At 42.2% G+C, this 26,046-nt stretch overlaps 1 protein-coding gene across 1 annotated transcript in view; it reads left to right on the forward strand.

The window, feature by feature from the left end:
* LOC124168087 overlaps window positions 1–25,061 on the forward strand; it is a 48,256-nt gene extending 23,195 nt beyond the window's left edge. Inside the window, exons 2-3 of the mRNA XM_046546202.1 lie at window positions 21,486–21,833; window positions 22,735–25,061. Of these exons, the coding sequence (XP_046402158.1) occupies window positions 21,490–21,833; window positions 22,735–22,960 (570 nt within the window). The 5' untranslated portion in view covers window positions 21,486–21,489 and the 3' untranslated portion in view covers window positions 22,961–25,061. The remainder of the gene's footprint in view (window positions 1–21,485; window positions 21,834–22,734) is intronic.
* The last annotated feature ends 985 nt before the right edge of the window (window positions 25,062–26,046 follow it).

Below are 26,046 nucleotides of genomic sequence, written 5' to 3' on the forward strand. Positions count from 1 at the left end.
CGAGCTGCTTTTATTGAATTCTAAATTAGTACTTTTTTGAAAAAATATATCCGTTTTTGATGAGAGCTATTCCAAATCATGAAATTTTTGATAGTTGTTATTCATAAAATACTGAATTTATAATCACAGATAGTGTATTCATTGACCTTTGAGCTATGTGCGTTTTCGAATAATTTGATGTGGGCAGTTGAGCGTTTATGGCTTGCATATATTAGTTTAAATAAGATTTGATATAGGGAAAGCCCTTTCCTTACCTTAGGGAAGTGCCTTAAGAGTGGGACGGAGCTCGTATTTGGTTGATGGGGAGGAAGGATCACTTAGCGAGGAAGGATCAAAATGTTATTCGGTTAGTTAATGCGGTGCTATGGATATCTTCCCTTTCCTTTCCTCCCATTCGCAAATCGCACCCTCTAATCAAAGTGCCACCCTTTGTGGCGGAGGCACATGGTCCAGCCTATGGATAGGTCGAAGACCTCTCTGTCAGTTTTGTACACGTACTTTTAGGCAGTGCTCTCCTTAAATATATCCTGGGCCATAAGTTAGCGGATTTAATGGATTTTGTGGGGCACCTATTCTTCCGAAGAAAGCTTTCGTGCTTTCCCGGTGAATAAACTTAGTGAAAAGTTCTCGGGATCGCTACCGGGTCAGGAACTGCATAACTGCCGACGTTTCGATATCCGACTCGTTTATTGTCCTCAGGGCTGTGAGTGTCTTACACCTATTCTTCCGTTTCCGAAAAACTGAGCTTTCCGAATTGGCTCGACTGAAACTCCATTTTCATATGATTATTCCATTCTTCTTCTTCTATTCCAAAATGTTATCGGTATATTCTGAATTTCATTTCAAAATTGAAAGGTTTACTGAATTTTAAAATAAGCATTGTTATTATTTACTGGTTGAGAAAGGTCTCTAGGCAATTTGGATAAATGGAAACTTCGGAGAAAATATAACTCTCACCCGATTGGAAACCCGAGAAAACATTATTCATGATCTATATGTAATCTGCTCAAAGCTTTAGTTCCAAAGTGTGGTCCTAGAGCTGTCTTCCCTTTTTATTATTCCTCTCGCAAATCGCACCTTCGGTTCAAAGCGGCTCCTTTTTTTGGCGGTGGTACAAGGTCAAGTCCTTGGAAGGAAGGGTTCGAAGACCTCTCTCTTTCTCTTCTATTCGCCTATTCGCCCACACGCTGTCGGAGCCCCATGCCACTTTCCTCTCCGCCTTGGCCCACGCAGACACTGTACCATTTGGGCAGAGGAGCCGGTGGAAGACCGACGCCTCTTCATGTGGGCGAACCCCTCTTCCCCAAAAGAGTTCTCCACGCCGCTGCTGCGTCACCGCGCCGATGGCTGGCGGCGCCTCCTCCCCCCGGCCGGGATCGTGTGTGTTCGCGGCCCCGACGCGCCCTTCCATCCCACCCACTTGGCGGGAAGATTCACTCTCGAGTGCGTGGACACCATCAACGATAAAAGTCATCGACATTGCTCCCCACGCTCCTGTCGCAGTTCCGGGTTCGCGCACTGATATATACTTTATATTAATTCACAGAGAGAAATGAAAATCGAAATCATTGCAGTCTAAAAAAAATGGAATATGAACCCGAGTCACTTTTTCCGTGGCTCGAGCATTTCCCTACCGATGCTGGTCGCTTTTTCCATGGATAGAATCCCTTCCCTGAGATTACCTCGAAAAAGCGACCACAATTGGTTGGAAAACGTTGAGACCACCGAAACAGTGGCGCGGAGGCATATTCCAAAACTTTTAAACCAAAGTGACGAATACCAGCGAATTTTTTCACGAAGAATCCTTCAATTTGCTTATAAAATTGAAGGATATTCAGCAATTGAAAGTATAAAAAAATATTCGAAAATTTCATCGAAATTCTCATAATACCAAAACAGCTTTAAATGAAAATTATTATTCTCTTGGTTGTTATGAAATTTTGTTTTAAATAATATTAAATTACCTCGCCTGCCAGCTCTTCATGCAGAGTGATACCGTGGATAGTTATCATTAATGGTGTTGACCTGAAGATGCTGAATACCGCAGCGAAACAATGATCGTGTATGATTAAAATGATGTTTTTAGTGGAATTGCATATACATATTTTCTATCCCCGATGATGGAAAATTCCTCAGAGTTGGTCTCAAAAAAGTTGCTCGTTTCAAGAATTAGTAAGAAAATCTGAAGAATAATTAGAAAATTTGTTATTTTATAACCAGTTCAATTATTTTGAGAAACAGTTGAATTTCTTCCAAATTTTCAATCCATCTCATATCCCTTAAATAGGAATATTTTAGTGGAGGGTCATCTTCCGTGTCACCCTCTCTCAGCCCACAGCTGCATTCGTCGGTCGCAGTTCCGGGGTCCGCTTCTTCCTCCCGTGACTCTGAATGATCGAGAAGAAGAAGAGTATTAGCGTGGGGCAGGCAGCTCCGTCTCTTCCCTTTGGATGTGCGTAGGCATGGTCGTCGAGTGACTGCAGCGGATGATTCAATGGCAGCGTAGGCCCTTGACTATTTCCGTGAGCGTGGGACTCGAAGGCCTCTTAAGGAGCGAAGAGATCATCTCACTTTTCCGCTGTGTGACCTCTCCCTTCGAATGGAGTGTTTGCAAGGGTCAGAATTGAGCGATGAACAATTCATCTGCAGAAGTGAGGAGGAATAGTTATCCATGTAAACGTATATCACTCAGAGCAATTCGAATGACAACGGTATAAAATTTCAAAAACAAAATCATTATCACTTTGTTGTCGAGGAAATATTCCATTGTATTCTCTTCAGAGAAAAATTGGTGAAAAATTTTCTCAGCTAAAATCATTATTTTGGGTAGATAAGGGAGTCAAAGGAAAATATATTGAAATAATTTTAAACTAAAACTATTTATCCTTTAGAGGAAAATTTTCTTACCTTTCTATATTGAGTAAAAAGTATTAAAAAAACGAAAATGAAACCATTGAACCAAACGCAATGCTTAGTATGTGGACCACCACGGAAGGTCTTTTCATGGACGCTGAGAGCGAGCTATAACAAATTTGAAATTAGATAGTCCATAATCACACTCCATGCAGCAATGCATTAATGCGTCATCTTTTATGGAGATTGATAGGATACCGCGATTGGATGAATGATGATTTAGTGCATAAAGGAGAAACAGACACATAATTGCTTTTATTTATGCATATATAGGGTGTATGTCTTTCGCCAATTTTATTTACCCCAACTATGAAGAAGTACACTTTCTCCAAGTGATTATTTTATTTATTTTCATGTAAACTTATACAGCGATGATGCTATTGAGACAAAATATTGTTATTATGTTTCCACTGATCAATTCTGTACAACCATCGAGTTCATTTTACATCCGACCATAAATGTTAATATTTATTAATAACATTCTGCCATCTACATAAGCATTACAAGGTTGCAAAACACAAATGATACTAGTGAAAGAAAGAGAAAGTTAAATGCGAGCGTTTATTGGAAATTTTCGTATTAGCGGGAAATTAATGAACTTTTACACTTACATCCTCAGACTCACTTTGATTTCAACACCTCCTCACCTCTTAAAAGTCATTATAAATCTGTTTTGTTTGCATCGCGAATAAGTTTCTCTTCTTTAGAAATTAATTTTCATGGCTTTTTCCTTGAATTGATGTGTAAACACGAGTCCTTAATTTTGCTGCGGTTTAAGCCCTCAACTCTTTCAAGTGCGTCATGTACTTGTTCCATGTAATGGTCAGAGAGACGAATTTTGGGGGGGGGGGAGGGGCCGACGACCCCCTCCCACGCGTTCAGGGCGCCCCGCCAGTATCCATCTGCTTTACGACTGTTGTGCGCATCACGGAAGTTCATCGACATCGAGGCCATAGGAAGGGGCGAAATTCGTGCGTGGGATGGCGCAGGTCTCCTGGTCCGCTCAAAGCTCAGCCGCCGGCGATGCCCTTCAAGAACAATCTCAAATCAACAATAATGAAACTGCAATACGAGCGAGCACGTTCATGCTAAGCACTGCTTATGAAGAATGGGAATTAAAAGTGACCATGCCGTGATTGGAGAATAATTGCGAAGAAAGTTTTTACTGAATGATTCAAAACTTCACCGCTGAATAATGCATATGAAAATTCTAGCGGGAGAGACAAAAGGCAGCCGACGATTTGGGCTCCAACTCATCGCCCGTTCTCAAGGCTACCAGCCTTTCTTGCTAAAATGCTTGATGTAACACCATCGCCGATGTTACATAAAGTATTTAAAAGCAAGAGAACTGGGAGGAGTGAGTGAAAATCTATACTAAATAAATCGATCATCAAACATTACTGCCTTTAATTTTCTTTGCCGGTTTCTAGTCCGAAAAAAGTTCATACATAGTTTTTACTGAATACTGGATACAAAATTTACGAAAGCTACTATTAATCCCTCCATTCCGATTTGGCAGTCTTCAAAATTAAAATCAGGTTCTTATGCAAATATATTGTCATGAACAATATTTTTTGTATAATCTTTTCGATCCCGGGGAATAAAAACCCTATAATTACACTAGTTAATTATCTGGTTATAAATTTGTAACAGCAACTTTTTGAATCGAATACAAAATTTGAATGAATATCCTCTTGACTTGTTGATTACCACAGTTTATGGCGGAAATTTTCACGTGCTATTACGATTGACAAGTGAATATGGCATAATTAAAAAAAATGGAACTTATTAGTATAAAAGAGAGGCTAGAGTTTTACGAATAATTAAAATGCTGGTTTTCAAGGATTTTCTCTTCGTCTGTTCATTAAAAAAAATCTTTTGCTGGCGTGGCATCAACCTCTTCAAAGTTAGTTATCTTGTAAAAAAAAATTAAACTTTATCCTGAGAAATGGAGTAAAATGCTAGAAAACTAGAAATAATTACACCTTTGCTCCATGACTGTCACATGCGTACCGATATCTGGACGACTATTTTATTGCTCCAAGCTCGGCCACTGACCCTTTTTGCGGATCGCCTTTTTAGCGTTTGCCTTTAAACGAACCGCTTTGCTGAGTAGGCACTCGAAAACAGTAATTGCGTTTGGAGCGTGATCGGAAAGATGGTATAATGGGGGGATGGGGGCGTGGTTGCTAGCCGTTCGGGCGCCACGTTTCCCTCCCGTGGGATGACGCAGAGGAGCGCTGTTTGCATTGCGCATCATGCGTTATTTATCGTGTTCGCATTGCGAGTTGGAAGCAGAGAGGCTACATTGGCGGGAGTGATAACCCCCTCCCGCCCACCGAGATCGCCTCACTCCTTATTCGGGGAGATTGGACGCCTCCGCTCAAGTGAGAGGGAAACATAGAATAGGGAGGAAAACATTTTACACTCTGCAGGGATTGTGCGTCCCACGCGAATCTCCCAGGGAGACGCAGAATTCTGGTGAGACCATTCCCACCCGCCAGGGGCGAGTCTTCACGGAGCCGCGCAAATGTCTGGGCATGACATCGGAGGAATGGTGATGGACAAGTCCTCAAGGTACCTCTATTAATTAATACGGACTTCAAAGAGCGATGGTTTAGTATGCTTTCTTTTCTCTAAGCTGTTCAAGCTCAAGCAAGCAAGTAAACAAGCTTAGTCAACAATTTAACAACCAAAATCTCAAGCAAAGGATGGAATTCTATAATAAAATAATAATAATAACTTCGTTTTCCGCATAAATGTGTTACAAAACTTCACTGCGACCTAAGTTTCAAAGAGGATTGCCATCATCTGACGCATAGGGAATATAATATCGGATTTCACCGAAATTTGGAGGAAAAAGAATTAAGATTGCGGTGGAAAGCGCTCGTTTGAATACAAGTACTCATACGGTCGTTTGTGCTTTCTCTAATTGATTCAAGTACCTAATTTTGATATGTTTTTTATGCTAGATAGATTTATTGAAAAGACGGTTGAACGGGTGAAAGCTCACGTTACAAGCAATACGTCTAAGAATCAAAAAATACGCGCATTTTAATGAGTTTTACAACCTCCATTCTATCCCTTATCGTTACTGCGAAAAAATAACATTTAAATGCCGAAAAGGTCATCTGCGTGGGTTGCATGTGCACCATGTGATATGCTGGCGAGTGTTCAAACTAATATAATTCTTTTGTCGTGAAAATATAGCACTAGAGCCATTGTCCCCGGTGTGAGTTTTAGGTGCAACGACCTTCATTGGTAGCAAAGGAGGCACTAAGGTTGGAGGGCGTCACCCTCGTCAATCCAACGCCCTTACTACGCCCTGAGATCGCCCGAATATTGTTCAGCGAGGCGTTTGAATATTGATGGACTGCCCAGCGTTACCAGCATCCTACGAGGGGAAGGATCCTGACGACACATGCTAATGTTTCCGGGCGCGTGTCAAGTTCGAACGCTGCGGGCTTCATTGTTCCGAGGGAAAATTATACCCTCACGGTATTTACGAGTCGACGTGGTCCTGCAGCCCGCCCATTTCTTTGCCGCCTATTGTGAAATATAATATCCCATGCTATTTGAGGTTTAGACATCGCCACTTAAGAATAGTTTCCAGTGCGATAAAGATCTCGACGGAATAATCTTCACTGGCCCTCTGATAGGCAAAACACTTGAGTCTGTTATGCAAAGGTACTAGCAGTACGGAATTAGATCTCTGTTTGTACAAAGTAGACACGAATAATGGGAGAAAATCAAACTAGGGGTAATGTGGAAAGAATAGGGTGCAATTCCAATGAGAAACTATTGGTGGTGAAATATTTTTCAGTCAATTTGAATTTTAGATCTTCAGTTATGTCGCGACGCATCGGTTTTTATATCTTGCTTGAAGAATGCCACATTAGAGGGCTTGTGGTCGTTAATCGTTGAATTTAGTTGTCTATTTGGAGAGAAAATCTGAAATGATTTGGACAATAAACACCCGAATTACAGTCATTTTTATGTATGTATTTATATTTTTAGGTAGTTATAGGGCCATTGCATTGTTATGATTACCGTTAAGTAAAATCTCACCAGCAACTCTGGCTGATCTCCTGGCGCTACGAGTCCACGCTGGACGGAGACTTCAACGCCTGAAGGGAAAGGGGGATACCGAGGTTTGTTTGTTGTATACTGCGAGATAATGTTGTATTTTGAACTCGTTGGAAGCCCCATTCCTCACGATTTATTATATAGTATGCATTTCATTTATTTGTGGTATTTCTGACGACAAACCAGCGTAGAGTTAGGAGACTAGAGAATTGCATTTTTAGGAATTGAATCTTAAATACGCCTAAAATATTCGTATGCTCAATTTTATTCGTTAATGCTACGTAAAATTTATAAAATATATCAGTAAAGATGTTTTACACGTATTTTGTGTTAAAAAATAAAAGCATCATTGATTTACATGGACACTTAACTCCAGAAATACATTAAACTTGATACTTTTTTGTTTACTCACGCATAAATTCTATTCCATTCCTCTTGCAGCTAATACAGTTTAAGCTATCTTCATGCAATGTTTTTCTTTCCAAGGTAATCGGCGCGCCGCGATACCTGTAACAAAATAAAACGACGAAAATAGTTAAAAATTATTCTACCTTGCCCTGGAACTCGTTGCATTCAGTACCTCCGTGTATTTCTCCTCCATAAGAAAGCGCTGAACGTCGTGAATGGAGAGAGAGAAAGGCGTTAGCGTTCGACAGGGAAACCACTTTCACTCATTGCCGTCTTCCTCCGAATTCGGCGTTGTCCGATTTGCCACTCCAACTGCGATAAATTGCTCTCAATCAGGCTGGCACAATTTTACACAAATGGAGAAAATTGTAGTTTTTAATCTTATGACTCGAAATAGTGGGGTGCAATTATTTCCGAGTCCAAGGGTTATTATTTGACCACAGTTTTAGTGTTCGTAGGAGCGGTTAATATGACGCTTTCCGATTAATGTGTGTGCGTTGATTAAATATCGGCATTATTTATCGCTTGCTGGTGGTTAATTTTACGAAGATAATTCTTTATAATATCTCTCGAAAGTCTTCAATTAAAATGGATGGAATAGTAATCTCCGCTCCGGTAATGAAAGGTTGACATTAGTCAGAATTCCAATATATATCACCGAGAGATGGTAAGAATGCACTCCAATTCGTAATATATGCTATCCATTAAAAATGTACTATCAATCATAATGTTAAAGTGTTTGGTTATTTTATTGTATCATATAAATCATTTTGTCCTCTAATTTTCTGCCAGTATTGAATCCGCCCACGTAAATTCACCTCGACTCTCACTGTGCGCTCTTTACGATCGTTATGGTGATTCAAAATAAATTATTCGAAGGCCTATAAATTTTCCTACTGCCTCTAACATCCATTTAAAATGTGGAAGTCAGAATTTAAAACATTTTTCAGTGCAAAATGACTCACCACAGCATCTGCATAGGCAAAGTGCTGGGCAATGTGTTATTCCATCATTTCGCTCCAGTTTCATAAACGTTTGCGCACCAGTCGGGGCAGATTGCATGCGCAATAGATCTAAACTTTCTCCGATTGAGGTCGGGAAGGAAAGCACTCGTTATGTGCATCCTGCTGCCAATCAAAGTGAATCAATATGATCACATGCTTAAGTTCCTGCATTATTGGTCATGAATTAAACAAGTACAGAATAGTAAATGCACCATATTTACGCTAAAATAGATAACAGTAATAACGAGATAATATGCATTGAAGCGAACAATTACGTCATATGTGCTTGAGTCGAACTGCATAATGGTCTTGGGGGCATGTGTTCAAGCGACCGCATGGACTCCGAGTCGTGTGGTAGGAAGATGCCCTCTGGCGTAGAGTTATGCAACCCGCACAGTATGTGTGCCACGAGGAGTTGCCTATACCCACTCCATCAGCACGAGCGGAGGCAACCACCTACTAAAAATATAACTTGAGTGTCACCTGGATTGGTCTTCGAACTACGTGCCTTTTGCTTTAATCATACTTACGCCTTCATCAATTAAAAGTTAACTACTCGTATCATAACTTTTTTCGCCATTCCCATTTATTGTGGGATTTCGTTCCTATTCAATCGCCATTTATTGTGGATATGAATATCTCAAACATTTCAATGTCCAGACGTGGATACCAAGTCACCTTGCGCACAGGTGTACCTTTTAGCATAGTGGACGGTGGAGAACATTATTCAACGGTGCGACGTTAGTAAACTTTACATGAAGAACAATACCACTACTGTATCAAGTTTGTGCTATGTATATAACATTCATTTTGAGAGTAGGTTTCAGGACATTTTTAACTGAAAGAACTAAGAAATAAAGCCGTTTTAGTATGTGTTTGGTTTATATTCAAATCACCCTAACGCTTTGACACAATTTGCGGCTAGGGTAACACATTCAGTCCATACAAGGCAATGCCATTGTATGGCATAGCCATATTGCTCAGCTTTGGCGAGGGTTTGTAAATATTCCTTGAGAAAGGGAAGATACTGTATTTCCGGGTCTTCATTCGCGTTGACCTTTGGTTTTGGGATTCGTTAAGGCGTCTTAGTTCATCTTAGAATTGTTTGGTAATGAGCGTTTATTTTAGACTAAGGATTACCTCCAGAATTGATTGGTGGCCTCTGATTGTCAATAATAGCGGGATGACAACAATTTTCAATCGAGAAAAAAACCAATGCCCTTTTCTATTTTATAATAATGAGTTACATTAAACTCGAAGCATTAATTTACAAGTATTGCTATTGTTAGCTCGAGTAAATCAATGACGGAGCGTGATTCTCCCCCCCCCCATACCTTCCGAATCCTAAACCCTAAATCTATTGTCCGGCTCGTGTCTTAGCACCCCCTGCCAAATGACTTTTAGGTGACTTGAGGGGTAGTATGTAGATGTAGATGGATTGTAACCCCAGGGGATTCGTCGTGCCTATCACGGCGAAACGCCTGTTCTCTTAATACTCCACAAAATCCATCCCTCTTAATCCTCCCTAAAGTATGCAAGATTCTTGGCTATTATAGATTGCGGTTAGCGAACAGAATCCAGCAATTGGACAACCGAAATGACCATTTTCTCTCTGCGACCCGTAACAGCAATCGAATATTAAGTTTTGACACATGGTATCATTGTCAAAAATCATCAATATATCGTCATTGGCCAGATTCATCGATATAAGAACGGGTATTACGATACAAGGTGATCCAGTAGGATAATAGATGTGTGTTCACCCATTGCTATTGAATTGGGTTTACAAAACTGGCGTCCTTGATGGCAGACCGATCCGATTCTCACTGAGAAATGAGCGATGAAAATGGTCATTTACCGAAATTTATATTCGAGATGACATTATCTATCGAAGTGATATCTATTCGATGCTGTTCCTCGCCATTGAAAATATTCTTCTGCAAACTTTGAGGTTAAATGGATTGCTCCTCGCTCAATGCAGCACTGCGGACATCTTTGCTAATCGATTCACATGCGCCCTGGGCGGTAATAAATAAAGCTTCTTCGTAGCGGCCTCTTCTATGCAGTGCCTTTGCAAATAAGTTTCGGTCAGTCGAGCTGCTGAGCGAGCCAAACTTGTTCTCGGGCCCCGCTTCGACCGCTCTTTCCTCCGCCACGTCTTCTCCGCGTCGCTCCACTTTCACTCCTGCGCGAATCGAGCTGCGCATCAAGTTGCGCTTGCACTTCGGCCGAAGGATGCGATGAGTCGAAGATAAACTGGATTTTTGAACTCGCAATCTTCACTCCGTCCGGTTTTGGAAAGCGTTCGAGTGTCCTTGTGCGTCATTTTCACTTTCTATCGATTTATTGTTTCTCCTCTATCGCTAAAATCGAGGAGAATATTTCGACGAGAACCGTCTCTTGGTGGCCGTGCTTGGTTATATGTTCACCGGCTGGTGAGGTGGAACATTTTCGTGAGCCATGACCGTGCCTCACCTACTGAGCCAGATCCTAATCAACCGTGTCCCGAGAGGAATTTGAGGCCAGAATTCTTTCAGTGATCAGTACGCGAAAACGTTGAGCAAAATCATCCTTCTTTTCAAACTAGGTAAATGCGGAAAAATTTGATAATTCCCCAGTAAAAGCGAACTTAAGCAATCGGGACTTCTGACATCTCTTCCAATGCTAAGTAAGATTAGTTCTGCGGCTACATTATGGAGAAAAATAGCTAACTAAAACCTTATAATCCGTTCTTGTAAAAATGAATAATTTTTGTTCAACAATTGATTGCCCATTAGCAGTTGTAATCAAAAGTGCGTTTCAGTTAGACTGGTTCATTCAAAGCCAAGGTTTATCGTTATCAACTAATCAATTACCAAAAGCTTGATATTTATCGAACGGCCTTCCGTTATAAGGAATATGAATGATGAATTTCCGATTAATAATGCATTTAAAAAAGCGTTGTTTTGTCAGGCACATTTCTTTTATCGCCTGCAGACAAATACACTACTTGTAAGGGTTTCTCAAACCGTCATGAAAATATTGTCGAAGATAGTTTTTTTGCACCTGGCTCCATGAGTTTGTCCGCCCTGAAATTTCATTCAACCCCCTCTTATTCACTAGTTATCTCGGGGGCAGGGGCGCAGCTAGGAATTGATGCTAGTGGGAGTTTAGGCACAAATAATACCGGTGGTCTGGGGGATATGGAATACCCGTCATGGTAAGCGGGATGTGGGGGGCCCTCCCCCAGAAAACTTTAAGATAAATCGTTCAAAATGGTGACCTTGGGAATATTGAATTAAAATTTCTAAATCGCTAATTTTGTGATTTCCACCACAAATACGTGAATTTGCATTTCCCAACACCTTTCTCAATTTCCCCCGCCTTCACAAGTTTCCCCTTCCACAATGCGCCTCCCCCTTCCTCAGCATATCAAATGCAACAATAATCTGCCTGGCGTCGGTTGGGAAATCCTCTGCCACGCTCAAGTGAAGATATTTTTCCTCTCTCGTGTTAGACACGGTAGGGGGCGTTTTCGCCATGATTGACAACCTTTACGAAACTGTTCGGAACCGCTAAGTCATCAGCGCTCCGAACTATGTGACTAGTCATAGTTGAAACATAATCTGATAAATCCATGGTAAAAACTAAAAATGGTTATTTCCACACCTAAATTCAAAACTCAACTACCGACCATGGTTTCAACATATTATATCATTTTCAATGAAAAAAACTTTGAAAATGGTATAATATGTTGAAATCATGGCCTTAAGCTGAGTTGTGAATCAAAGTGTAGAGATTACCAATAGTAGTTTTCATCTAGGATGTATCGAACTTCCACTAAGTCAAACCTGAAGCGATTTTACAATCTGAAACTTTTGTTGTAGTTATGCTCTAGAAATCGTACGAGAGCTAGAAGTTATTTTTCGCAATTATTGCATTAGCGTTGTTCATTTCACTGGCTTCATGGCATTGTTCTGCGACCTTGATTCCCAAGGAGGCATTTATGAGGCTCGCTCAGGCTTCCCACACATGAGACATTATGTAAGTAGAGATTTTCCGGAAGCAATCGGAAGCATTCTCGCGACTTTGAGTAAACCTTGTTTAGGCCACGGCAACTTCCTGGGACACTATGGGTGAATCGTGATGGAGCGAATGGTGACGGAACAATCTAAGTAGTGGTACTTTAGATCTGCGTTCTATATCTCTCAACCTCGTATTCGAGGATACGGCTTCGATAAGGATAGGAAGTTGTCATTGCCTCAAAATTGTAAATAACAGCGCGCATCTCGTTCAAAGCCTCTCAGGCAGCTCAGGCCTGCATAACTCAGCTCAGTCTATGAAGCTAAAACTTTCAAAGAATTTGAATGTCGCAACCCGAAGGCGCACTTTCAGAAGGGAGCGGTTTTAAGTCACGCCATGCACATGCAGCACGTATACAAGCGTGCCCAGCTCGGTCGGAACCTGAAATAACTGTCTCTTTTTTCCCAAAAGATAGCAAAATTCGAATAAAAGAATCCAGCAGTGAAGAAAGATGACGATGGACGACTCGGCCATCGAAACGTCGGCAGAGATGGAGAACCTTATCCGGTGGCAATCCCGAATAAACTTCAACAATCCAGCAGTATTCCCAATTATGAGCTTTTATTGGTAGCTGTACCAAAATCGTCGAAGATCTAACTGACACTCGCTTAGGATGTTATCAAATGTTCAATTAAGGTTCCTTTAGGAAGAGAACTAGGGAGAGAATGAAATATTCCCCGATGATATACGTAATGAAGTTTTTTTAAAGTGGATCTTAAGACTGATCGACTGTAAAAGGGGGATTGTTGTGAAAAAATTGTTAAAAGAAGGTCATTTTTATGGATGCTGATAAGAGTAAGGGGTTAGATATCACAGATGTCTTTATAAACACTAGTAAGATACAGATATCCTTTTCGAGGGCATTAAATAATCAAGTTGCCCTCTCCAGGAGTAACTGTCCTCCCTCTTACTCCCATTTGATTGATTAGAGTCGTGTGAGCTATCAATCAAACGATCACAAACATAGCGCTGGCTGCTTTTGCACAACCCTCTCACGAGCTCTGAACGGAAACGGGCGTTTGTCGTCATCCGGCAAGTGTCTCACCACTTGTTTAAATATCAAGGTCCCTCCTGCCGTGAACTTTTCGCCTTGCTGGGTGTGAGCGCTCCACATGCGGCTCTGCCTCATGTCCTCGCGTCGTCGCATTGGCTGCCGGTGAGAACATTACCGTGGGTGAGTGGGTGTCGCAAGTGGTTGGTTGCACGCCCCCCCTCCCATCCCACAGGGGAAGGAAATGTCACCCCCGTCGCTAAGCACCCCCGCCCACCCCCTCTCTGGCCTCGAAATATTCCGGGACGGGCACTTCAACGCCGTGGATCTCAGAGACGAGCCATTCCGCGATTTTCCTTAAATTAAATGTCAATGTAGGTAGACATGAAGTTAGAAGACTTGTTTTACACCACTCAGCATCTTAAGTGAGTCATCATCGTTATGAGAGTATTTATTCAAAGAACAGGAGGTAAAAGGATGTCATAACAATCCCTAATTTTAAACATTTTTCATGAAACTAAATTGCAATGCATACAGACAAATGAAGTTAGAAGACCTTTTTACCACCCAAAATCATGAGTTAGTCATCAGGCTTTTTCGTCACGAGAGTGTTTATTCATGGATGAGGAGGTAAAAGCATCATATGGCGATGTATGCATCAAAATGTCATTGCTATGAAACTAAAAGGCACTGCATATAAATATATGAAGTCAGAAGACCTATATCTTCACCACCCAGATTCTTAAGTTAGTCATCAGACCTTTTTATTACATGAAAGAATTCATTCAAAGAACGGGAGAGGAAAGCGTTAAGGAGGAATTAATATTTAATTTCTTTAAGTTGAACGAAGACCCCCGATTAAAGGGTGGACATTGAAGATGTTCCGCGCAACGCCTGTGAATGTAAACGGTCATTTCATGCTCTCGTCACATGTCGGCTTGCCATATGGTTGAGGAACGTATTTGCTGGGTGTTAGTCTATGAAGTGGAGAGCAAATATTAATTTAAAATATATAAGGATGCTTCAATGAAAAGTTAGTGCACATAATGTTTTTGCTGTCACCATCATCATTAATACTGTTTTCGATCATCTACCTTACTAGTGTTTGACAGTAGCCATTTTTATTCAGGTTTCCTCTTATCTTTTCACCTCATTGATACTTTTATTGCCAGCATCATCATTTATGCGGCTTATTTACGAAAATTGAAAAGTGTGACATGTTTAATACTAGAAATTTTCAGCAGCTCAAGATATAACACACATCAGTAATGTCAGTCTAATGAAAAAGTGCTAGATGTGGGCATAAATCGTTTTAAGGGAACGCGGGGGGTCCTTAAGGGCTAATCGAGGCCTTAGGAATGCCTCTTTAAAATGTCACAAGCGGTCACCATCAATCAGGTCCACGAGCGGTAACCACCTGAGGAGGGTGTTGGGGGACGTAATCGGGACGCGGCCAGAGCGGCGCCTCTGCCTGCTTGTTTCTTGTTTCATCCTCGCTCGTCGGCCGACTCGGTCGTTGAAGTCTCCAATCGCTCATCATACATATATGCTGTGTATTACGCACGCATCCACGATTTGGGGCGACCTTTGTCGCGCGGCGGTCATCGACATGCGCGTTGCGCAACTCTTGCGCCCACAATTGCTCCTCGTGTTGTTGCCACTCGCTGTTGTCCTCCGATGCGAATGCCCCTCTCTCCGCCGCCTCGACCCTTGAACTTAGAAAAAGACGCGATTGCGGGGGACGCCATTTATGGCATGACGGTGAAAGTGTTCTCCCGCGCCGAACATGTGCGCCAAGGGCCGGGTGTTAACCAGCTCACGGAGACGCCCCTTTACTCTCGCTGGGAAAATCGGCGGCCACTTTACCGGCGCAAATAACTACTTCGTGTCACCGTTAGAAAATTACAGTGTTTTTCCATGTACCGAGTGCAATCAGATAAAATTTTCTCGGGTCGAAATTCTGTCAATCCCGGTATGAACATACGAGCGTTTGACTTTCTGTGACAAAGCGGAGTCCACTATGCCGATCAGGGACCTCGTACTAACTCAAAGCACCCTTGTATTCCTTTAAGTAGACGACGAAAACTTTGGAGAATCGGTAGCGCAGTCAGCTAACTGATAATGTAGGGCAAATAATACGCTTTAACAACCTTTTAATAAACGACGGAATATTAGGTCATAAGCGTTACAAAGCGAAAGCTTTCTTTTGAATGCATAAAGTATCAGCATAGTTATGGGACAATTATTTTTAGCGACTATTCCTCTTGTCGATTTTTACTACACGTTTTTTTCGTTTAATTTTACTACCTCTACAAGTTTTTTTTCGATTAATTGAGTCATTATGAAACTCTTTTTATTTCACAAGTCGGGGAAAGTCTGTGGCTATAGAGTAGAAAACATATGTATATATAGTGTTCGTTCAAGGTTAATGAAAGCATGGAGGAAATTTTATGACTGTATTCTGTGCTAAATGAAGCCTTTGTAAATTTACATATTTCGATCTTAGCCCAGGAAAATTCGCTACATTAGCATTTTCTTCGTTTTTCATTCAAGGTGGTTGCTAATAGAAGAACTATTTTTCTGGTTTTTAAGTTGTGGCTTTTCATTTACCTATTCCGTTGTTTGCATGTTCACCGAAGGGAATGCACTTTGGGTGATTTTTTGAGTGATTGGGATTCGTTATTTAACTAAGTACTTCCATTAGCAGTAAATTTGACTTAGATTTTATTTAAATATGATTGCTGCGGATCTGACTATTGTGACCAATATCGAAAATTACCTCGTACTTAGGCGTTATAGTTGGATGAAAACAATGATTGAAGGACATATGGACGTCAAAAACGGCCAATGAAGGTCGCGAATGAGACATGATCAAGGGAATAAGAATAAAAAGAAAAATAACTATGTTGAGATGGAAAGATTTGCTAGTGGGTAGAAGGAGTGCATCAAACCAATTCATATATTTGTAGGCCAATGACGATAATTGGAAATCAATGGACGGTTATCTTAATTCTGAGGAGCATCCGCCGAAAATCGTTTGATTCTTCCCAGACGATTCCGTGAACAGCCAGGGAAGATTCGGCGCGCGATACGTCCAGCATCTGAGCAGAGTCGTGCAGACAAAAGGACGCGAGGTTCGCTTGCACGGCGCCACTGTCGCTGCACGGCCGAGACGGGCGCGATCGTAAGTGGGACACGGGGCGAATGGGAGGTAGATGAGGGGGTGGGTGTGGTCGGGAGAGAGGTGGTGGCACCGTTGCCTTTCGCTTTCAAGACTTTTCGCCCGGCGAGGAGTGCGGCCCACGCCCTTCTGGCCGAGCGTCCGTTGCGCTCCGCCCACTCCACCCACTGCGGGCGATCGGATCGCCGAGGTAGATACGAAGCCGCGCGCTCTAATAACCAACTCGCTGAGCAATCGTGAATTTTGGAGACACGCCCGAAGAAATGATCATTGCTCGTGCCCTGTTTACCTTATCCGGAGAGAATAATTGTGAACGTGCCCGCCGGAATTAGCCTTCTGTTTAAAAAATGTGATCTTGCCACGTGAATAGGGGTGAAATTTACACGGTATAAAATCCCCTCGACTGGGAGTAGAATCACGGACCTTTCGCTTTCCAAGAAGCTCCAAAGACCGCTATGCTGCCCAGGTGCCTTGATTATTAGCCATGGGAATCGAGGAACCGGGATGGCGTAATGGCCTGCGTAGTGGGCCGGAAAGCCTATGTTCCGTGGTTCGATTTCCGGCTCTGAGTAATTTTGAGCTAAGGAAATTAATGTGAATTCCTTAAAAAAAACTTTCCAAAATCTTTATGAGGGCGCCGCTGCCCTTACAACAACGAAGTGAAAATAATGAACGAATTTTTGCTGCCATATGTCGCTATTATCGGCGATGTAATTATAAGCGTGATCATTTTTCGAGTTGGTGGGAGACATATTAGTACTCTATAAGTTTAAAAATAGAATCATCATTTCATGTTGCAGTTTTATGTTTCGAAGTCGCCACTTTAGTAAACCTGGAATTTAATGCTCGTCTTATAAGAACTTCTTATAAAACATGGGAAATTGATCCATAAGTTTAATTAACGAAAAATGCATCAGCCACACTCAGATCGGCTTAATTGATTTTCGATATTGGTGACCCGATTGGAAAGAATTTATTTGTAAAAAGCATAGTAATTAATTTATCAAAAACGTTTAAATATGTAGCAATGTAAGTGACAGTGTTATGCTGGGCCTCTTTTATCTTGAGCCTTAATTCTGGTTCTTTCGTCCTTAAGGAATGGCTATAGCTAGCACTAGCAACCCATAAAATGATAATACACCAATTGAAGTGAGAGTCCATAATGTCTCCACTAAAATGAGTTGGTGACCACTAATTATAAAGTAAGAGTAAACCCTCAGTATGCAAGTTTTGAGGTTGTACTAGGTGTTTCAAAGGGCTCTTTTTTGTCTGTGTCGTTTAAGCGTTACAAGTATCGTTTTCTACTCAAGTCGGCCATGAGGACAGCAAGCGTGTTAGTGGTCGCGGAGAGTGTCCGACACGGTTTCGGTTGGATTTTGAGAGGCGGTCTAGCGCTTCCCCGGAATGAGAGCGTGTCCCGCTGAGATCACTTTCACGCGATCATCGGCAGGGTGGTGGAAGAGATTTTTCAGTGATGGACCGGATTCACGACTGCTCTCAATTGCATGCTTGATGCAATTATTTAAAGGGAAGCGGTCCTCACTATTAGTACCTTACTCGATTTTAGGAACTATTTAGCTTCAGTAAATAGAATGAATATCAAAACATTTTCAAATTTTTCCATGATGAAGATGATTAAAAAAATCACGCTAATTTCTCAAAAAAACATTTATTGACGACCCATTCAATTGACCTCAAAATCACTCAATTTATCGAAACCTGAATCGTGAAAAACTGTATTTTTACAAATATGTATCAGTTAATGAGAAAAATCTATATAATTTTCTCATGGCCATCAATGTGAATGATATATATACTGGAAAATCTGCTTTCTTGCTGGCGACTTTTACAGATCTATGGCGTTGTTTTCATTTATCAAGGCTGAATATCTTTATCAATATTCCAAGTCACTTCCCAGTTTATTCACGGTTTTGACAGTAAACAATACTTCCATGCTATGCTTTCTCACACTACGTACCACCAAACGCTGCAATTCCTTTCCTGTGCCTTAATTTACTACATTGGTAAATATTGTTTTATTTTTTAGCATTGATTATTATTACGCTGTTATCATGCTTGACAATTGTTATGATATTGAACTAAGCTATTTTTTATAAATTCTTTAAAATATATGATATTTACGTTTCGATTTTTTATTTCTGCTTATTAGGGCCTGTACTTAGAGCGATTGCCACCGCGATGGTTACTTATTTTTGCAAGAAAAGGTAATCTTTTTTACGATTCCATACTTTTGCCGTGTTTACGGCTCCACGCATACTCTTTGATGATCAATTTCATGAAATCAAAAGTTTTTATAAGTGTACTATACTAATAAAAATACATTATGGACCTCAACAACAGGTATGTTTTATGCGGCGTTTCAACGATTTGATTTCAGTAGTTCAGTGATTTAAGCATTGTAAATGAAAACTGAGGTGAATAAACGGTAACACTTGGTAGGGCATCCTCAAAAATTTCTGTCATTAAATCCATATGCATGCCCATTCCACAAGTCTCTTTCCGATACTCGTAAATGAGAAATGTCGTCCCCAGTATTAGCGCTCGCGAAGAATGGCAATGAAAAGTTTTGAAGTTTACAGATAATATCGTCGCGAATGTAAATTTCCGTTTGTACTCTTTCGTGCGTAATGGTTTACGCATTTGCCTCTTAAATCCAAAGGTTCGAAATTGGCGGTGGGGTAAAGTCCTCGCCTGCCAAACAGGAGGTCGAGGGTTCGAGACCCTAAATGAAGCCCTGGTAAGTTACCCCAATCCAGGGCAAGGTTTTTGTGTACATGAAATTGTTGACATACTAATATCCCCGATGAAAAAGGCTGTATAGAGCAGTTTTTGGTGGTATGGAAATAAATAAATTAGATTCTCGGTCCTAGGAATTTTTCTTACTGCGATGAATGTGAACAAGGAAGTGATTGAATGACGACGTAGGTACAGATGTCAGCTGCCCACAGATCACCGTTTTTCGAGATTTCATCATCCACGCTTCGCGCCAAGAACGGTTGCTCGTGTATAACTGCTCTTGCATATCGATCTGAGTCTCTCTCCTGTTATAAGGAAAGGTGGCGATATCCCGCTTCGATCCAGCGCCTGGCACGGCGTGAGTTGTCACCTCCACCCTTTCTCTAATGGTCTAATCTCCCCAACCGCCTTCTGCACACCAAGAGCGACCACGCCCGTTTCAAACTCCCCTCCTCCACGCCCCCCCGCGGTCCGAGCACTCTGCAGGGAAGGGCGAAGTGGTCGGAGCGGAAGATTGTGAAGGAGACGCTTCCCCGTCCACCTCCTCGCTGCCCTTCGGTGCCCCTCGTCCTACGCGCCGAAGCGTCCTTGCCCTATAGATAGCCAAAAGGACCTTGAACCTATCCCCTTCGAACGGAACAGCTCCTCCCTGCGGAACAAGCTGCAGACAAACCTAGCGGCACCTTGAGCGGTCGCCAAGCGAGTGGCCGGATATTACCGCTTCCATGTGCCGCCGCTGGTGTTGGCATATCCTACAATATTCGACCTCGAATCAATAGTGTAATGGCAAAAAACGGAGTGAAGAAAAACAACCGTGACAACTTTTCGCGTAGTAACTGTAAATATTATAACGCGAGTTATTACTCGCGAGCTGGGTCGATAAGCAAATTAGTTATTTTAGGGTTGCACTGCGTCAATTATATTACACGTGATGATTCGGCTCAACCTTATCCTCCCCCTAACCGCCTCACGTAATTATTATTATACGCCCCCTTACGTAGGCATTTGCGCAGCAGCGGCGGATGTCCAAGGCAGGAGGGGATGTGAGGGGGGGGGGGGTTTGTCGTTTGGCCCACTTCCACGGCGGTGCGGCGGTGGACCTGATTTCATCTCCGCCGACGGCCATCACCCTTCGATGACGAATGGGCGTAATCTCGCGCCGGAAATCCATTTCCATTTCGTGGTTTCGGTAGATTGGCACTTGGATGGATGGCCGGTGGAAATTCTTCAAAATTTCACCGCTCACTCACTCACCTCGTAAAACTAAAGAAAAAATTAATTCAAAATTAGCGAGATGCATATAAAAATGAAATAGAATCTGTTTAGTTAAAAAAATTGCATGCAATGAAAGAATTCAATCACTAAAAATAGATTAATAAGCATTTTGTTTACTAAATATTTCCATTTAACCTAGATTGAAGTTGAGGATTTCAATGATGGCCCATGCTTTTGTTTACTGTGCCACAGTAGTGCAGCGAGGAGGGGGTTTTGGGGGATAAACCCCCCCCCCCAGAGATCAGAGAAATTTTAAGTTTAATCCATTTTACTTAATTATATTGATATTACTAATAGAATAATGTAAGGATTAATAAAATATCCCTCAGAAAGCCGTAAAACTCACCATTTTGAACCATTTACCTTAAAATTCCGCAATTTATTACTCTCGCACCTACCGCTTATCCTGGTGGGTATTCCATACCCCCACACACCCCGTTATTAGTTGCAACTGAACCCCCCCCCCCCCCCAGCCTTAATTCCTAGCTGCGCCCCTGCTGTACCACATTTACATCTGCATAAAATCCCTCAATCCGCCTTAGTGAACATATGGCGGGAGGTTTTTGGCAGTAGTTGTAAACTAAAGGAATAGGTGTGCGTTGGAAATATTTGACTTTAGAGTTCCACGTAGCTTTCATTGATGTCGTTTATTGTAAATGACGAATTCTCATAGATTTCGCGCTCTTGTGTACATTTACTCCGAGGAAAGCACTGAGGGAGGGAATCGGAAGGTGTTTTTCTTCGAGAGAATTGAGGATTCAATTGAAAGGCCTGTCTTTATCATTTCTTCCTTCCTTCTCTTCTGCAGAACGATGGACTTCCGGAGTGCGGTACTTATGCTTCTCCTGTCCGCGGTGGCCGTCCTTAGTTCGCCGCACGGCGGAGGCGACTCGAGTGGCGTGGTGGGCGCCCGCAAGTTGGCGCAGGCGCAGGACTGTCGGGGCGTGGTGGCTTTCAGCGGCGTGTCGGCGCGGCCTGCCGTGCGCGTGAGCAACGCGACCAGCGAGGAGGAAGCGGCGCATGCCGCGCTCGGAACCAAGCTCGGCTTCCACGACCTGCTCACGGACAAGAGCGTCGGATGGAGCCGCGAGTCGGGAGAATTCACCGCGATCTGCCCCGGCCTCTTCCAGTTCGCATTCTCGGGTACCGGCGCCAGGTAAAAACATGTGTTGCTGGTAATACTGTTGACTTGTAATTTGGGGCTTTTTTCGTTTAATTTGAGCGTGGTTTGTACGACCTATTATGCATCGTAAGCAATGATATTAGTTTGTCACAAAGGTAAAACTTTCATGGGGTGGATGCAGTTTGTCTCATGGAGATTAATAATCATTAAAGAAATGAAAACATGTAAAAATAGCACGTAATCCCGACTATCTATTATAGTGCCTTTAGGCCTCTTAAATAAAAAATTATTGTTGCTGGAAGAGCTCTTGGAAAGTAATTGGTTCCCACTGTCCTTGGCTTAGTTTGTCGTGAACACCAAGTTCGCTTATCTAAACCAACCTTCCCATAGTAATCTGAAATCAACAAATGTCTAAATTGGCTTTATTTTAGATAGAGACTTGAAAATTAGTGTAAATACTCACAATATTTCCTGATTATAATGTTATGTGCCATTTTATCTAAATGCGGCCCTTTATTGAGATATACATTATCAAAATTTCTAAAACACGCACTATCTCATTTTTCTTCAAAAACTTTTTAATTAAAGGAGGTGCTATGATTTTCTAGTAATAAAAAAACAATATTTTTAGACCTGGTAATTTGCCTACATTAACCACGACTTTTGTAAGATTTTGGCTCACATCAGTCTGGTTTTGTGACGTTGAATGGGGCACATATTTTTCATGTGAAATTTGACATTAAGCAGGAATAATATTTTTTTTACGGAAAATCTAACTCGGGAAATTTACATGTTAGTGTAGAGATTATTTAAGAATATTAAGACGCGTCCGAATGAATTATCGAGTGAGTGCTGTTATTACATACTCTTTATTGCCATCGTTTTGACCCGTCGGCTCTCCCTTCATCCTTTCTCATTGATACGTTGCCTTCAGGTTCACGCTGTTCAGGAAGGAGGCGCACTCGGCGGGCGAAGCGACCACCGCCGGCGAGTGGAAGGCGGTGGCGTCGACGTCGGACGCCGGCGGCTCGCACGTGGTGCTGCTCGAGATGGACGTCGGTGACGCGGTGGCCGTGTGGATGGCCCCCGGCGGCCAGCTGCCTTCAGAGAAGGACGCCCCCACCACCAGCTTCAGCGGATACCGCATCGCCAAGAAGTGATGAAGACGCGAGGAAAAATCCCCCCCCCCCCAGTCCCACCCTCCTCTCCGTCCCCCGCCCGCAAAAACAGTAACACACTCGAACGAACCCCCTCTGCCATACGTCCACTTGCAATGCGCAATTCGCTCGCTACGCAAAAAAACATGAAATTGATCGCGCGCACCCCTTTCGCTCCATATACCTTGATCGTCTTGCGACGCCTCATCGCCACCCTTTGAAGTGTAGGCTGAAACTCTACCGCGGGATCCTTGTGTTTTTTACTTCTCCCTAATCGTTCCCCCAGTATCCCGCCGCAACCGGAAAGACAAAATATCTCTTCGTATAGCACTTCGATCCATCGCCTAGACCTCCTCGATTCCTGCGCGGAGAGCTGGGTCTTTATCCAGAGGCTGGAAAATTTATCATTCCGCAATCATTCGTTAATCGGCTCTTGGAATACGAAAAGTGTTCCCTTCCATTAGAGGTCCTTCGAAACGCGAGGTCTTTTGCGCTTCCACAATTGACAATTATGCTGTGATAGCGCATGGAATTGTATAAATGTGTCGTTACTGCCGTGAATAGCTATACTCTCCAAATTCTTATACCTCGAAGTGAGGAGATTTCAACGCGAGGCGAATTCAGCAGAGGATAACACAATCGCTACATGTGATCTAGTCCTACTATTAATCGTTCATGAACAGTGGGAACTTTTGCTTGCTCGTGCGTCATATTCTTGTGTACACGTATTTTTGAAAAGAAAGGATTGTTTTTCCATTATTTTTCCGTGCTATCATATGAGTAGCTCAATTATAGCGCGAGCAAAACCCAACCCGCCGATATATTTTGTATTTTATTAAATACTCGACTTTTTCGCCTCGCGCTTGTTTGTTAAAAGCAGCTTGACTTGTATCTCACCGCTGTTGTTCATTGCGTTCCTGCTTTTCGTTGCGTATCTTAACTTCCCCGCCTGGAATGACGACTTCTCCAGGACTCCAGAGATATGATGCAACGCATCTTCTGTTGAATTCTATCGTCACCTATCCGTCCCTCAGTCCTTCCATCTCGTTGCACACATTCCTACCAATTTGACGAGACTGCCGCAAAACTGAAAGAGCGCCATCCTGGCGCACTGCCCTACGCTAGTGCACAGACGACGGCCCTGGCCGACGCCAGTCCGTGGAGTTGCCGTACCACGAGCCAGGACACTCACTCGAACCCCATAACCCGAAGAGTCTGGGTCACCGTCCGTAATACTCTCTCTCTCCATCCCCTTTCCCCTCCTCGCAATCGCACAAACAAGTATATAGTGTACATTAGCTTGAGCAAGTGTCTGTCTGTCTCTCTCTCTTTTTCTCTGTCGCTCCTTTTCAATTCTTTCCACAAACCTGTGGATGGTGCGTTTTTGTCTCTTATCACGTTCTTCTTCCCTCGTCTCTTGTCCCTCCTTGTTGTCTTGTCTCCCACTCTTTCTTTAACCTTTCCGTTCTCATACTGCACGAGTAATGGAGACTTTTTGGTGAAGTTGTAGTGGAGTAATACAAAGACGTTTGCCTCTCTTGTCTCTGGTCTACCTTTTTGTGTCTTTCCTCTCTCTCTCTCTCTGTCTCTCTACTCCTTTTCTTTACCTTCGATTCGCGTCCGGGGAAAGGGCGAGATACTTCTGCTGGTTGTGGAGTTCTTGGGAGAGCCGCCCTCGAACGTTGTCAAAGAACAACGGCTCTTCCTCTCATGTGTCATGTGCATGCATCCTGATATCGCCCTCACCATTAAAACCACCCGTCCGAGAGCATGGGCATTTTGTGCAGACATTTTTATAAGCATATACAAACTTAAGATTACGTAATGTAGATACGTATATATATTTTTCTGATCGTTTTACAGCCATGTATTTTTTAAAGATGTTTTTTTATTTCCTATTTCTTGCTTCTATATTTCCTTTTTTATGCCTTTACGGAAATCATTACTGTGATTTGTAACTAGTTTCTTTTGTTACACTGCCTTTATATTTTTATGCTATGAACATTGAGTCGCACCAATTCAAAGGTTGGAGCGTGAAATTCTTCCTTTTTTAACTCTGTGAAAACTTTTGGATCAATAAAATTTTGTCATTTTCATAATCTTACTTGGCTACTGACTAACCCCCTTCAAAGCGGACCCTTGGCGACGCGAGAAAACAATGGAAACGCAAAACGGCACGTTACCATTGCAATTAACGTTTTACATTATGAAGCTAATCTGCACGACTGTGTCACCGTCGAGTATCTTAAACTCTTCGTATCCTTGTTCTCTCGCCTTCGTCAAGAGCCCGGCTTCGAATCCCATCCCTCTCCCCGTAGAGTTCACCTTATGTCTGTTCGTAGCAGTCCAATATTGACCCTCTTGACTTCCTCCTCTTTCTATCTTTTCTATTTCTTTGTCTGGTGCTTAGAATGTAATCACACAATGCTTAAGTAGTAGTTACCTCATTGCCCGCCAATTCGCTCCATTCCCAAGCGAATGCATACATACTTCAATGTCGAGCTTCAAGTGGCATTCACAATTATTAATTCCTTAGAATAATCGGAGCTGGTTTGGCTAGAGACTTTGTCATAAGGAGGAAAGTCCAAATAACCATTAAATTCCAGATAGTTAGGAGCTCCTTTGCTGGTATTCCTACCATCCTGATGACTATTGACGGGGAATGCGTTTTGGAGATGATGCAATAAAAACTAAACGTGTCAAGATAGCCGAAAACTAGTTCCTGAGTGATTGAAACCCTATTGTTCTCTAGTTCTTCATACCCGAATATCTATATACTTGTCATCCCCGTTGGTAATCATTAACCATCATAGTGTGGTGGGTCAATTTATCGGCTCCATATTGCTAAAGATATATTGCTCAGTTCAGTAAACTAGGAAAAAATTATATTTACCTTTCATAAAATGTAGAATTATTTAATTTCTATCTAGTTTAACGTAATTACTTTAAAATGTCTGCATAAGGATACTTGTAAAACAGGTTCATAATGTTATTTTGTAGTTTCTACATTTTGTTAAATTACCCTCAGCATATCTCACTTATATCAGGGGAAGAAGGCTAGCACTAAGGGGTTGACAGGTGACCGAAAT

Source organism: Ischnura elegans, chromosome 1, assembly GCF_921293095.1.
Source record: "Ischnura elegans chromosome 1, ioIscEleg1.1, whole genome shotgun sequence".
In the NCBI taxonomy this organism is placed as follows: Eukaryota; Metazoa; Arthropoda; class Insecta; order Odonata; family Coenagrionidae; genus Ischnura; species Ischnura elegans.